We start from the raw sequence: 15,995 nt of genomic DNA, 5'->3' as shown, positions 1-15,995 counted from the left end.
GGAATAATGATGCTGAAAATTCAGCTTTGCATCACAAGAATAAATTACGTTTTAAAATTTATTACAATTGGAAACAGTTAATTTGAACTAAATTAAATAAAAATAAATTGAAATAGAATTATTTACAACTAAGGCAAAAGCACATAAAAATACTAAAACTTATATTAAAATGATCAAATAAAAGCTATTTCAAAATAACAATAAACCCTATAATAGTTTATAAATAACGTTTGACTTGTATAATTAAATATACAAAATATATATAAAAATATATGTTACATTTAAATATATACTGCAGATATGTGTGTGTGTGTGTGTGTGTGTGTGTATATATATATATATATATATATATATATATATATATATATATATTTATTTATATATTTATTTTTCAAATGTAGATTTTATATCTCAGTGCAAACAGACAGACTAAAAGCCACAAAACATTTTGATTTCATGGAGACTGCACAGAGGTAACTCATGTATATATCTAGTTAACATATACTCTTGTGGATAGAATTTGTGTTGGGCACCAGACATGGTTTTCTTGCAAGGCTTCTAAACTCAGAAAGGGGAAGACGGTTGTACTTACGTTGACTTCAGTGATAGCAATATCTACGACGCTACCGACAACAATTAAGGCGTCAAACGTGTTCCATGCGTCAGTGAAATAATGCTGTTAATAAAAGACACACCACACACAAGGAGGAGGGGGAAAGAAATGAATGGAGATAAAATGAGGGTGAAAAGAAAGAAATACAGATGTTAGATCTCAGCAGTCAAAGAAATCAGCTGTCAGTTGAAAAGTAGCTCATCCCGAGCTGAAAGCGAGTCTGTCTGAAGTAAAGGGCTGAGATGGGTGAGCGGATATTAGAGGGGACAGGGCCTACAACTTTGCTGTACTTACATCAATCTCACTCAGCACTATGTCTACAATGCTGCCGATCACAACCAAAGCGTCAAAGACGTTCCAGGCGTCCCCAAAATACCCCTGAGAAACGCAAAGGGGCGGACGGCCAGAAAATATGTGTGATGATTACCAATACGTTGCTGTACATATCTGATTATGCAGAAATTCTTCCCAGCTAACAAACAATGCATTCTAAAAATCAAATTATGAAAACATTATTTCTGAATGTTCTCAGAAAAAATGCTCTTTTTTGTAAAAACATTATTTATTGGTTGTTTGAACTATGGTAAACTAAAACAAAGTTAAACCATACAACAACAACAAAATTCTGATTTCAAAAATAAAATAATAATAATAATAATAAACTATAGGAAATACAACATAGAAACACCTTTTTTATTCAGTTTTAAATTTTTAAGATATTTAAGATTTATTCTATTCTATTTCACCAAGGCAACATTTCAAATTTTCATATAATTTTTAATTTGAATAAATTAAGTTAAATTAAGAGCTGACATTAAAAGAAATAAAAATGACAAAGCAAAACAAAATCAGTAAAATGTTAATAAATGTTCAAATTAAAACAGAAAATATTTAAAAAATATATAATATATAAACTATAAAAAATTTAATAGAATCTCAATTAAATGATTTTTTCCCCCCTGAATGTTAGAAAAACAACAAGGGATTGCTAAATTGTCATTTTGCAAACATAATGGAAATGTTTCTTTTGAATGTTCAGATGGTAAAAATCAATAGTAGTAATGTTAAAAAAGAAAAAGAAAAAAATACATTAGACAAATGTCTAAAATGTTTCATGAATAAATAACATTTTTGTGCTGATAATGTTATTAATGACCGGAACAAACTTTCATATTTTATAACATGAGAGAAGTCAGAATGTTAGCCTGTTAGTTCTGAGAACATTCCTTGTTAGCTGGGTTATTTATTACAGCATCAATCAACACAAAGTATTAATATTAAATAGAAAGTTTACTACAGTATTTTATACAATAAGGACTTTATGCATTTGTCTTCTACTGTTGTCAGTTTAAAGACTGAATGAGTTAAAGAAACACTGCTAGTCACACCACACAGAAAAGCTGAAAACGACAGCACTGCAAATCACACTGAGCTGCTTACTAGCATTCTGTCCTTCTTCTCAACACAAATCTGCATGTGTCAAAGTGGACAGTGGGGCAGAGGGATGTTAACATGAGAAAATTGGGATGATATAAGTGGAACAGTATGATATATTGAGAAGGGAAGCGTATTTATACTGCGCTGTTATGAATGTCCAAATGGGAAATTATGTGATAATGTGTGACGGCTGCATCTGTGTGTTTGAATTACTCACCCGGGGTTTGAAGGCGATCAGTTTGAGTACCATCTCCACAGTGAAGACGGCAGTGAAGACCATATTCAGGATGTCCATAACATAATTGAACAGCTCGGACTGGCCATAGTGCTGGACAAAGAAATGTGTGATATAAAATTGTAGAAATGCTAATGGAATATATTGTAGAAATGTGAAACAGCAATTTATTGGACAAAAATTACTATACACTCCGTTAACTAAAATTAAAATACATAAAAATAAAGTTAAATACAAATATTTAAAACTAATAAGGCAAAAGCACATAAAAATACTTAAATTAAAATGATAAAATAAAAACTATTTCAAAATATCAATAAATGCTATAATAGTATGTAAATAATGTTTGACAAATAAATAAATATACAAATATTTATTTTGTTCAATTTGTAAATATATACTGTAGATATGCAGTTAGTAACTACAATATGTAAAATATATATTACTAAAATAATAATAATAATAATAATAATTAAATATGTAAGAATAAAGAAAGTTACCTGAACGGCGAGACAGATGGTGTTGAGTAAGATCAGGACAAACATGATGTACTCGAAGCCGGTGGAGTTCACCACATACCAGAACTTATACTGATACGGGTTCTTTGGGATGTACCTCCTGAGAGGACGCGCTTTTAACGCATACTCCACACACTGACGCTGAGGAGCACACAGATGAAACCATGCTTTTCATTCTGTCAACTAACATACAGGGTTTTGGATTTTATCTTAAATTTGAAATTAAGTGGACGTCAGCTCATATGCATAATAATTAACAGAATACAGTAACAAAAAACCTGCAGAAACTCAATGGCTTGGTTCTGAACCTTATTAAGTTCAAACGTTGTCTATATAGGTGGCACTGAAATGGAGCACTAGAAACTCAACTAACATTCACAGCTGATGTTAGCAGGTGCTAAGCAATAAAATGCCAAAAAAGCACAAAGAAAACTGTCAGAAATATTGACTCAAATAATTCGTTTACCATTACTTTTCAGTTCTGAATGAAAGTTATAATTGATCCACCATCTTGAATTAACATTTTGAATCTTCGCAATCAGTGTTGTTATTGCTAGCTAAAAATTCAACTGTTATATAATAATTTTTATTTTTAAATAATAAAATTTATGTTGGAATAAAGCTTAAGCTGAAGTTGAAAAACTAAGATTTTTAGAATGAGAAATATTGCACTGGCAATTAACTGAAATAAATAGTTATAAATAAAGAAACAAAAAATCTGAAAAATAAAATTACAATTTTATATATATATATATATATATATATATATATATATATATATATATAAAATATTCAAATTAGCAATGTGGCCTGATAACTGAGTTTAAGTATTAAAATTACTAAAAATGACCTGAAATAAAAATAAAGCTTTAGAAATAGAAATATGAAAAATGACAAAAGCACATAATATTATTAATTAAATGTAACTAAATTTAAAATAAAAACTAAAAATCTAAAAATAAAAGCTAAACATTATAATATTAATTAAAAATATACATTTAAAATATTTATAAATGATATATATTCTATTTCTATTCTAACTACTTGCTTTCTTTAAAAAAAAAAAGAGCCTCTAACACTAGCATTCTCTATTCTTTTTCTATTCTATCTACTTGTTTTCTTTTTATTTATTATAAATATTTAAAAAAAAACTTTGCTACGTATACTGCGTTAGGCTAACCAAGACTTATCACAGCACTTACATATTATTGCTCCTTGCTGGTTTTGATATAAGTACACAAATACTAAAATAAAAATAAAATCCGTTAAGGATATATGCAACAGTAGCTTAGATTTAAAAATGAGGGATCCTTTTTGTTGCATTGATTTTGCACTGGGAGCGAACTTATGATGCTTAAAGATACAGTCTAAATAAGCAGCACACTATGGTTTGTGACACGTCCCTTGCTCCACATATACTATTATTGTGTCTTCTCTTACCTGGTTCTTGTCCAGCTCACAGTTCTTGTACTCTTTCTCTCCCTGTTCCTGAAAGGTCACGATGACGAAACCCACGAAGATGTTCATCATGAAGAAGGCGATGATGATAATGTAGATGATGAAGAAGATGGAAATCTCCACACGGTAGTTGTAGATGGGACCCAAGTTCTCCCGGTTGGAGTCTATGGCCTTGTACAACAACCTTAGGAAAGACAAAATGTAGAAGTAAACTAAAAGAAATGAGAGCCGAGGAAAAAGTGTACTTCATCACCCACAGTTACAGAACAGCTATATTGTGTTATTCTGTCACAGTGTGTGTGTGTGCGTGTGTGTGTGTGTGTGTGTGTGTGTGTGAAACTAAGTGCGTGTTAAACTAACAGAACATTTGAAGCAGTGTGGTGTTGTAATTACAGGGACAGCGTGCTACTGTTGGCATCGAGTTCACAGTGGCACTTACCAACAGCGCCAATACAAACACAAAAAACACAATAACACACTCGTTCATTTCCCCTGTGGTTCTGAAAATGGAAACTTGACTGTCTGAGTAAGAACATGCAATACAAGAACCAATATCGCTAATATTACAGACTAATGCTGACACACAAAACTATAGGTTGGAAAATAATAGGCTTCTGATTATTGCTGCAATTTTTGTTCCTTTTTAAATGGATGTTTAATGAATAAAGAGTAAAAAAATTAATGTTTTATATATGTGCTCAGTATTTATTGTCTACAAAAATAAAATTAAACAAAGCTCTTATTCTATATCTGAGCTATAATAAGGTGCATAATATAACAACAAAATAACATAAAAAATAAGCTATTCTATATCTGATATATAAATATTGAAGTGCATAAAAAAATAGAATAAAATGTGCTATTCTATATCTGATCTACAATTAGGTGAATGAAAAATATAAAATATAAAAAAATATATAGTGCTATTCTATATCTGATTTATATTACGAATCATAAAAAAAGATGCCATGTTTGATTTCTAAGGTGCATAAAAATACAATAAAATAAACATCAAGCAAAGGTCAAGCAAAATAATTAAATAAAATCGTAAAATATACTAAAATAAAGGTGCTATTCTGTATCTGATGTATATTAAGGTGCACAAAATAAAACAACATAAAACAGCAAAATAAGATTAAAAAAACATTATATATACACTGATGTATATTATGTTGTATTGTTGAATGCTTACGCTGGCCAGCCTTCAAACGTGGACACTGTGAATAGAGCCATCATGGCCATGAGCACGTTATCAAAGTTGAAATCGCTGTTGTGCCAATGGCGCTTCTGAATGACTGGCTGGTTCACGTCTCCTTCCTTATACAAGATATATGTTCCCCTGAGAGAGAGAAAACTTTATTTAACCTCACTAACAGCTGTTTCCTTTTGTAAATGTTATTACAATAACTGTAAATGCTGTGAAAGCAAGTAGTCTTATTAGAAAGGCTTATTTAAGAAAGGCATGATGTTAAGTAGTTAATATTAGCGATGATTAAAATGTTCAGACTCACTTGCACTCCTCTGGGCTGGGCTTGGTGTCATCATTACAACGATAAAACTTCCCCTGAAGAAAAAGAAGAAATATTAAATATTAAGCAGCCCAACTGTTTTCAACATTGATAATAATGAGCAATGTTTCTTGAACAGCAAATCAGTGTATCAGAATGATTTCTGAAGGATCATGTGAAGACTGGAGTAATGATAATGAAAATTCAGCTTTACCATCACAGGAATAAATTACATTTAGTGTTTTTATTTTTATCAAACGGATAAATGCAGCCTGGGTGAGCACTTACTTCATAAACACAAAAAAAAAAAAAAAAAAGTTAAAAATAGTTTACCTTGAAGAGCTGTACACCAATGCAGGCAAACATGAACTGTAACAGTGTGGTGACAATCATGATGTTTCCAATAGTTCTGATGGCCACAAACACACACTGGACCACATGCTGCAGAAAACAAAGGACAAAGCTCAGAGGCTGTCAGACAAATGTAAAATTTATAGTTGCTTAAACAGCTGGCAGGGCACTTAAGCCCTGTTCCAATGAATCATATTAACATTCATATTTCCTGAAGACAAAGGAAAGCAGTGGGCAGAACCTTCAGTCCTTTAGCTCTGTTTATGGCCCTGAGTGGACGCAGCACTCTAAGAACCCTCAGAATCTTCACCACTGAGATGGCCGACGATCTGCAGGAGACAGAGGCATACAAGTTACCAAAAACATACAAAACGGAGAAAGAAATCCATGCTTATGATGCTGGTGTCTTCGACAGGTTTCTGAACTAGCTTAACTAGCAAGACTTTCTTCATCATCTAGCTTCATGGAGCCATGAAAAGTCTTTTCTTCTGTGAATACTGAAGTCCAACAGCTAGACCAGAACCAAACCAGGCCAACTTGTCCTATCTCAACTAGGCCAATTTATCTATGCCATGTTAGACACATTTATTTCATAACTCTTACTGTATTTTGCCAAAAAAGTTCAGAGGAAAAATTGATACTTAAATGAAATATAATTGAGAACTCCGCAAAGAAAAAAGGCAAACTTTGAGTAAAGTCATGTAGCTCTCTTTCAATCAGGGAAAAAATCTAGCTGTGATTTTTCTGATAAAAAATTCAGTTGTGATTTAAAATGTAATTAAAAAAAAGAAAAAAGAAAAGATCGACTGTAGTGTGGCATTATTTGGCAAAAAAAGTTTTGGAATTATTTATAAGATGACTATAAAATAAATGTAAAACAAACAAAAAAATAAATATTAATATTGTAATACTTTGCTATCAAGTAGAAATTAGAGCCCTTAAGAAACAATTTGATTACTACTAAATATAAATATTTAAAAAAAACAAAAAGATTACTATTGTAATTTCACTGTAAAAAAAAAAAAAAATGTATTATAGTATTATAAGTATATTATTATTTTAAAATCAAAATATTCAAATAAGAAACATTACCTTTGTAATATTTAATTGTAAAATTAATAATAATAATAATAATAATATACACAATGCATTTGTAAATAAAATATTTATTTAAGTACATTTCAACCTTTGGGATTTAATAATCCCAATTTAATAAAACACAACATTGTGATTCTGGTTTTATATTAATTTACCGCACAACCCTAAAATATAACGATCACTCACTGAATTCCGAAGGACACCAGTGACACGCCGACCACCAGCAGATCGAGAAGATTAAAGTAGTTCCTGCAGAAAGCCCCCTTGTGGAGAAACGCGCCATACGTGGTCATCTGACAAAACAAGCATAGACGGTCAAAACTTGCTCCACCGTAATGAAAGACATAGACATAAGGAACAGCAAATCACACTCTCAGACAGAGAACACACTCTCACACACACACACACACACACACAACCGTATAGACAGAAACACACATATACACTCCTTAATATCACTCTTTTTTAAGGGTGGCGTGCTCGGAGTTGGACAAAAGGCGAGATCCTAGCACTAACTCCGCCAAACCCTCACGGCCTGAGTCAACATGAATGTAGTAGTAAGCTCTGTTTCACAATCCGCCACTAGGGGGCCCGGCAATAAAACATGCTGTTTGTTGCCAAGCTTTGAAGGGGCCTAAATTACGACAGAAGAAATGAGGATCGACAGAAAGAATACAGGAGGAGAAGGCAAAAGAGCAAGAAAAGACAGAAAGAGTCAGAAAGAAAGGGAACAACCTATCTATTAGGCGATCTGAAATGAGAACTTCCCTTACTGTCACATTCATGTGAGCCGTTTTTTTTTTTTATCCTTGAGAACATTGCTCCCTGTTCCCTCGGCAAGATTCGGTAAAGAAAAGAGGGGGAAAAAGCTCCTACTGCAACTTCATATTCAGCAGGCAGAGAAAAGACCAGCCAAAACCAAAGCAAGTCGCTCCAAAATCATGAATGCAAAGGAGTCATTTGCTGAATGTATATGAATACTGATGCAACCACACACTAGAAGGGCAAGCACTGATCAGAGACCAATTTTGGGTAACTACATAAAAATGTTTCATGAAATGCTTGTACAATTTTTTACCTAAAATGTTTGAAGTAGTAGTTGCTGGTCCAAGAATAGCACTTATAATAATCTTTACACAAAACAATAGGGCCAAGTTCTGAATATTACATTAGAATACTATTTACTAAATAATGCACAGTACACACTGTATACTGCCTACTGTTCTTTAAAAGACCCAATTAAAATCATTTGTTAAGTGCAGTTTTCTTGTTTTCTACAGCATGTCGATGTTTCCAATTGATAATAGCTAATAGCCATGGACTAAAGGCAATAAAACTTTCATTTAATAAATATGTAAAACGGTTACATGATAAACGTTTCAAATAGTAGTATGCTAATAGCGTTGTAAACACTGCATGTGAGTGGTGCCCAGTTAGAATCTTGAAAATAGTGTGCATTTTATATTTTGATGTCAATTTTGTATGAAAATACGTTACATTTTGGCAATCTGATCAAAAATTAGTTAAACGTAATTAAGAAAAATATGAGTTATTTCTGGGTTAATACATTACACTAGAAATAGAAGGTCAAGTCATGCACACTGAATTGTGGGTACAGTTTTTTTGTATTTTGAATACTATATATGTGTGTGTTCAGGGTCCAAAAGCATCAAATGTGTAAAAACTGGCTTTTAAGTTATTAAATAAATAAAAGTATGTATGCAAGAATGACAGTCTTACATTCTAAAGTTTTTCTTGTTCTTAAAACTTGTGGTGACACATTTTTGGCAACTAAAGCAATCATGTCAGGAACAAATTTAAAATGTGTTTCTCTTCTACTGGCTAAACAACTTCTTTACCATAGAAGGCTACTAATAATTTCTCAAATTGTATTACTGTAGCTCAAAGCAACTAAAAATAAAATAAAATATACATCAAAATGTAAACCTAAAAATGTATGGAAATGCTATACTGGCAGTTAAATTACTGAAACTGAAAAATAAATTAAAAGTAAATATATATATATATATATATATATATATATATATATATATATATATAAAATACTACGAATAGGAATAATACGGATATAACTGTATTGTGATTTTCTGAGAACCACAATACAGAGCGAATTGCTGCAGCTTCATTAAATATCTGTGCTGCCCCGTTCAGCGCTGGAGGTCACATTGCATTGATATGCACTCAGTCAAGGGGTTTGAACCATGTTCTGTCCAAGCATGGTTGTATTTGCCCCCTCTTTTATGGACTGGATACGGGCCAATCGGTTATGAAGGCATGAGAGAGGCAGTGTTGTTCTCATATCACAAAGAGTTGCATAGTTTCGTCTTTTTGAAATTATTTTCTTTCCTCAACAAAAAGCATTTTAGTTTCACAGACACATCCTGTGTGATTTCTCCAAACTTCCTTAACCCCACTTTGACCAATCAGGGTTGAGTTCAAGCCCTGTCGTTTCTCCCCAAAAGAAAGCTGAAAACCTGACAACTCTTGTGCTTTGTTTGATGAAGATGTGCTTTCATGTTCTGAAACATTTCTTTTCTTTTAGTCTTTTAGTAAAAGAGGTGCCATGGTTTAAAAAAAGAGAAAGAAAAGAGATTGATCAAGCCAGGTAGTACTGAAGTAGCAGGTGACACACATGGAGATAATGCAGCCAGGCCTGTGTGCCGAGAGGTTACCTTCAACACGATCTCAAATGTAAACATACTAGTGAAGACATAATCTGCATAGCCTAGGACCTGGAATAAACCAGACGGTTACAGCGTTACTGCACATACACCACACACAACACCAGCACAGGGCAGGACATTTACCTTTAACACGATCTCTACAGTAAAGATAGCCGTGAAAGCATAGTCAAAGTAACCAAGTATCTGCAAAGAGCAACGTACATGTTTAACAAGGACATTCAGCAATCATCATTTCTTATCAGAATAGAAATAGATTTAGAACTGTAGCTATATGTTGTTTAGTTCAGTTCATTATTCCAGGTGTACCAGTGCGTTTGTAACGGTAACACCCCAAAAACATTACGCTTTCAGTGAAGGTAGCTTCCTTAGTTTGAAGGAAAAGAGTTAGCAAACATGACGAGATGAAGGAATAACAGACGCACAAAGCAACTAGTCATTTACAACTTAACTGAAATCTTATTATCTGACAATGCTTTGGAAAACTCTTATTTAATCATACGTTTTTACATTGAATTATATTCACAATCTGAGTACACTGAGTCAATGAAAAGAAAAGAAATATAAAAAATATATAAATAAAAATAAAGTCGTATTTTTACAACAAATAAAAAGTTTACTTGATAACAATTAAATATCACTTACCGTGTTGTTTTAGTTGAATTGATTGAGCATGTGACTCATTAATGTCCAAGGTTTTGGACATTAATAAGTAACCAAACCAAATTGTTTGTGTGTACGTCTGTGTGTGTGCAATTTGTACTCACAATATTCCGGGCAGAGAAGTTTCTGATTGGGTCCTCAGCTGCCAAGGAGGCGGAGCTTAACATAATGAAAACGAGGATGAGATTGGTGAAGATGTGGTGGTTTATCAGCTTGTGGCACGCAACACGAATTCTACAGACAGAGAGAGAGAAAGAGAAGAAGACACACTGAGACACATCTCGAATACTCTAAGTGCGTTTGCAGGGTTCAGAAGCTTTAAATGTGTTTTTTTAAAGGCTATTCTATTCTAAGTATTTAAAATAAAAAAATTCAGTTGCCTTATGACATTAGAAACTAGAATTAGAAAATAGTAATCAGAAACGTGTATTTAATGTAAATACAAGGAATTGTAAAAGTAATTGAAAAATATAATAAAATAAAATATTGATAGCAGATTAAAAAACAAACTTAACGAAATAAGTACTAAAATTACTAAAACTGAAATATAAATAAATTAAAGCTAATATGTGTGCATACTGTCTATATTTATTATGTATATATAAATACAGACACAAATACAGTATATATTTAGAAAATTTTTCCATGTATTTATTTATATTCATATAATTGATATTATATACAAATATTTTAAATGTACAAACAACATATTTTTCTTATATATACACATGCATGTGTGTATATATATACATAATAAATATACGCAGTACACACACATATATTATCTAAACAAAATCTTTTATTTTGGATGCGATTAATCGTTTGACAACACTAATATATCAAATTTAAAATTAAAATAAATATATATATTTTTTAATTCAATATATAAATAAAACATATAATTCAAAATACTGATAAATGCTATAATGCTATATAAATAATACTAAAATAACACTGACTCAAATAGTAGCAATGGACAATGGGTTCAGTTCTTAGGAAAGTATTAACGGATACGAATACCTAGAATGCAATGCAAGTAGTTTTGGATAAATGTAATGCAATATAAAATGAGAGCGACTCATTTTATATGTATGTAAATGTCTACGTGTCTCTTTGCTCCTGTCTGGTTCTGTGTAATTCTGAGCAGACTTCCATGTGACACATACGGGTTTGTGCTGCTAAAGATGAAGAATGCACTGCCCTCTGGGATTGGCGTGATTTTCTCTTTCTTAACAAGCTCTGAGATCTGTGGGCGGGGCCCCGCAGGAACGTCCGGCTCTTCTTCATCCTCCTCTGTTACATGGACATGATGATCAGGACAAGCAGTTTTAAAAAAAATAATCTTCAATGTGCAAATACATGCAGATGTAGTTCTTTACCTGCATTGTCCTTCTCATCTTCCTCTCCAGCCTGAAGGAGAGAAGCCAATATTATTATATGCTACTACTAACACAGAAAAATATAAAATACAAACACACACAAACAAAAAACAACTAATTACCTTGGCATCATCTTCATTTTCCTCGATTTCATCACTTGGAAAAAAGAAAACAAACACACTGAAAAATGCAACACACAAGCAGCAGAAACCAGATCCAGGCCCTCAATGTCAGATTAAATGACCTCTACAAGCTTTTATCATTTACCCTTTCTTCTTATCATCGTTGTCTGTGTTCAGAGACTCTGCATCGGCAAGGTTGTCCACAGCGATAGCCAAGAACACATTCAGAAGAATGTCTAGGTGTCAATGTGTTAAGAAAACCAACAATATTATGATGCTCATAAGCAAACAACAAACAGTCTATCTGGGATAAAATGCAATGGAATACTTGCAATTCTGAAAGCAAAATGTGAAAATGCAATACTTTTAGTCTTTTTAAAATATTCTGTATGTCTTGAGATGTATGTATTTGCTCTGAAATAGAACACACACACACACATACATAAAATATGTGTTTGTGTATAATATATGTATTGATTTTTTTGGGATCTTGGCAACTTGGGCCACTGTGAACTGTGGGAAAGTGCTCAAAAAATCTCTTTTTGTATTTTGTGGGGCAAATAACCGCATACCTGTGTGCAGATTATATCAAAACAATTTCCCAAATTAATTTAATTGCACATTGTCCACGGATATTTTTAAAGAAATGTCTTATGCACACCCAGGCTGCATTTATTTGATTAAAAAATACATTAAAAACAGTAATTTTGTGAAATATTATTACAATTTAAAAATATGTATATTTTAAATTTGAATATATTTTAAAATTATTCCTGTGATGGCAAAGCTGCTTATTATTTGTGGGGAAACAGTGATGCAGCGTATTTTTTCAGGGTGACTAAAAAGTTATATGCATTTACATAAAAATAAAAAGAACATTTATTTGAAAGACTACAGAAGGTTACAAACTATTTCTGTCACTTTTGATCAATTTAATGCGTCTTTACTGAATAAAATGTGTTAATTTCTTTAAAAAAAATAAACCTAGATTACCACCAGTAGATGAACTGTCTCCTTAAGGAAATTTAGTTTTTTTTTGTTTTTGTTTAGTAAGTCAGCAGCAGTAAGAGGATACAGTTTCCACAGATGAAGAGAATGATAAAGTAGATGCACACAATCATTCCTGACGATGATGGGCCGCCGTACGCCATAATTCCATCGTACATGACGGCATTCCAGTCTTCACCAGTCAGGATCTGAAAACAACACATCACATGTCAGAGTAAACACATATCCCATCAAAATCAAATCTAAAGACTTAACAGATGCACACAGACAGACCTGAAACACAGTGAGCAAGGCCTGAGGGAAGTTGTCAAAGGTGCTCCTCTTCGTTTGTGTCTCGTCGAAGTTAAACTTGCCGCCGAATACCTGCATACCGAGGAGGCTGAAGATGATGATGAAGAGGAAGAGCAGCAGCAGTAGAGAAGCGATGGACTTCATGGAGTTCAGCAGAGACGCCACCAAGTTACTGAGAGACGCCCAATGACTAAGGCAAAAAAACAAACCATCTAAAAGTGTCCTGTGCCCTATACAAAAATTCATCATATTCCATTAACATAATTTTCATTCCTTACCGTGTGACTTTAAAGATCCTGAGAAGTCGCACACATCGAAACACTGAGATGCCTAAAGGTGACATGATTTCAAACTCGACTAGGATGGTCTCTGTGATGCCTCCACACACCACGAAGCAGTCAAAGCGATTAAACAGAGACACAAAATAAGCCTGCAGGCCCAGACTGTACATCTTCACCAACATCTCACACGTGAACAGGGCCAGCAGCACTTTATTGGCCACATCTACAGGAGAAAACCAATGATGTTGAAAGACGAAAGGACATAGACATACATTTTAGATTTATTGTGAGAGCACAAACATATACAGGGCTCACCCTGGACTTGCGTTAGCCACATGGGCTGGTTGTAATGTTCTGAAGAGATGGTCAAAGTGTTGAGGAACACCAGGATGATCACCAGCCAATAGAACGGCACAGATTTCACAGCCAAACGACAATTCCTCCGACACAACCGGTTCCAGCGACGCCAGCGCCGACTGAGAGAGAAGTCAGAAAACATAGACACACAGAGAAAAAATTACAACAGAATTACATTGAAAGAAGGAGATAAAAAAAAAGAATGCTAGACAGAACACTAGAACGCAAAAGAGATAGAATGCTAGATAGAGAGAGAGCTAGACAAAACACTAAAAGATTAGGCAGAACTCTAAACAGAACTCTAAATGCTGAGCTACGCTAAAAGTGCTAACGCCAGACTAGAGATCGACTGAATGGATTCAAAAACAGTAAAACTCAACTGTTTAACTCTTGGGAGTTGGAAAATGAGCCTATTTTCAAAAAAAGTGGAGTGTTCCTTTAATATGTTGAATTTTGGGTTAAATCATACCCTATGGCCCGGTTTCACAAACGTTGCTTAGCTTAAAGGTCCCATGACATGCTGCTTTTTGGATGCTTTTATATAGGCCTAAGTGGTCCCTAATACTGTATCTGAGGTCTGTTTGCCGAAATTTAGCCTTGGTGCAGAATTTCAGCCACTATGAGTCAGTCCCACAATGAGCTTTCCTTAGGACGTGCCATTCTGTGTCTGTAGCTTTAAGGATGAGAGAGGCGGGGCAAGGTGGAGGGTGGGGGTGTGGCCTTAACCAGCTTGTGCTACCATGCGCTAATGTTGACAGTGGATGTATCGCAATGGCTCATAGACACGCAGTCATTTAAGCTTTTCAGTTTGACCCAGAATCTGATCAGCGGCTACAGCAGGACGTCTCCGAATGGTTAGTTTAAAATATTGTGTCTGGATACGGTACTTTAGTTGGTTTGTTTATGTATGCTGTTACAGTTATTATCATGTAGCTAATGCTAGCATTAGGCTCGGATGAAGGAACTAAAAATATACTTTGGTGTTCATTTGTTCATTTGTACATCCAAACACTGAGCAACGCTCAGAACAATGCTTCGCTCGTTTGCAAGCAATGATGTCTCTCGAGGAAAAAAAAATATTGCGCTCGCGTCGCACGGTAGTAGCTAATTTTCTCATGGGCGGGCAAAGCAGAGAAAGGGGAGGTAACCTTTCCCCGTATGACGACATAAAGGGAAGATTCCAGATTGGGCCATCTGAGCTTTCATTTTCTCAAAGGCAAAGCAGGATACCCAGGGCTCGGTTTACACCTATCGCCATTTCTAGCCACTGGGGGGCCATAGGCAGGCTAGGGGAACTCATATTAATGTTAAAAAACCTCATAAAGTGAAATTTTCATGCCATGGGACCTTTAAGCCAGGACTAGGCCTTAGTTAAATTAAAGATATTTAAGCAACTTTTACAAAAATGTCTTAGATGAAAACATTAAGGTGTGCATCTTGACACAGAACAATGACACTGACATATTTGACAATGACACTGACATATTTGAAGATATATATATATATATATATATATATATATATATATATATATATATATATATATATCATTGATACAAGTGAGCAACCGGATTTAGACCAACCTATTATGTATTTACAAAATTTGCCCCGACATTGAAATCAGTCATACAGTATATAAATGTCAGGAAACATGATTCCTGGCTGCATATCAATATCCAGTGATCCAAGGATATTGATAAGTTGTAAGGAACACTGTATCGAGTCCACCAAACTTTAGTTTAAACTGATTATTGTTTGTTTTTCTCAGGTTTTTGCAGCTTTTCTATTAAATCCAGTCATGCAGCAGGCTCTGTTGCCACTCAGTCCTGCTGAGGGGGCGTGTTCCGGCGGGAAAGTGACGTCAATGCATACCCTCTATAGAAGGCGACCAATTAACAGTAGAAACCCACAGGGTCCATTACAGTTTCCATTAAAACCAATACAAGTCCCATTATAACCAGTAAAATCATTACA

General features: G+C 33.8%; 1 protein-coding gene across 14 annotated transcripts in view; it reads right to left on the bottom strand.

Moving 5' to 3' along the window:
• cacna1da (calcium channel, voltage-dependent, L type, alpha 1D subunit, a) overlaps positions 1–15,995 on the bottom strand; it is a 128,785-nt gene that overhangs the window by 37,349 nt on the left and 75,441 nt on the right. For 7 of the 14 annotated variants that reach the window (XM_058792150.1, XM_058792151.1, XM_058792153.1 and 4 more), the window contains 20 exons: positions 13,980–14,140; positions 13,662–13,887; positions 13,366–13,573; positions 13,160–13,280; positions 12,230–12,320; positions 12,085–12,118; positions 11,963–11,993; positions 11,750–11,876; positions 10,688–10,817; positions 10,047–10,106; positions 9,912–9,971; positions 7,405–7,511; positions 6,362–6,449; positions 6,103–6,210; positions 5,773–5,825; positions 5,454–5,600; positions 4,244–4,445; positions 2,786–2,944; positions 2,268–2,378; positions 593–676 (listed from right to left, as the gene is read on the bottom strand). In XM_058792150.1, coding sequence (XP_058648133.1) covers positions 593–676; positions 2,268–2,378; positions 2,786–2,944; positions 4,244–4,445; positions 5,454–5,600; positions 5,773–5,825; positions 6,103–6,210; positions 6,362–6,449; positions 7,405–7,511; positions 9,912–9,971; positions 10,047–10,106; positions 10,688–10,817; positions 11,750–11,876; positions 11,963–11,993; positions 12,085–12,118; positions 12,230–12,320; positions 13,160–13,280; positions 13,366–13,573; positions 13,662–13,887; positions 13,980–14,140 — 2,308 coding nt within the window. The remainder of the gene's footprint in view (positions 1–592; positions 677–2,267; positions 2,379–2,785; positions 2,945–4,243; positions 4,446–5,453; positions 5,601–5,772; positions 5,826–6,102; positions 6,211–6,361; positions 6,450–7,404; positions 7,512–9,911; positions 9,972–10,046; positions 10,107–10,687; positions 10,818–11,749; positions 11,877–11,962; positions 11,994–12,084; positions 12,119–12,229; positions 12,321–13,159; positions 13,281–13,365; positions 13,574–13,661; positions 13,888–13,979; positions 14,141–15,995) is intronic. The other 7 variants (XM_058792155.1, XM_058792157.1, XM_058792163.1 and 4 more) reach the window with 4 other exon arrangements.

Source organism: Onychostoma macrolepis, chromosome 11 (assembly GCF_012432095.1).
Source record: "Onychostoma macrolepis isolate SWU-2019 chromosome 11, ASM1243209v1, whole genome shotgun sequence".
Lineage (NCBI taxonomy): Eukaryota > Metazoa > Chordata > Actinopteri > Cypriniformes > Cyprinidae > Onychostoma > Onychostoma macrolepis.
The sequence above is the reverse complement of the archived record's forward strand: the minus strand, read 5'-3'. Positions and strand labels throughout refer to the sequence as shown.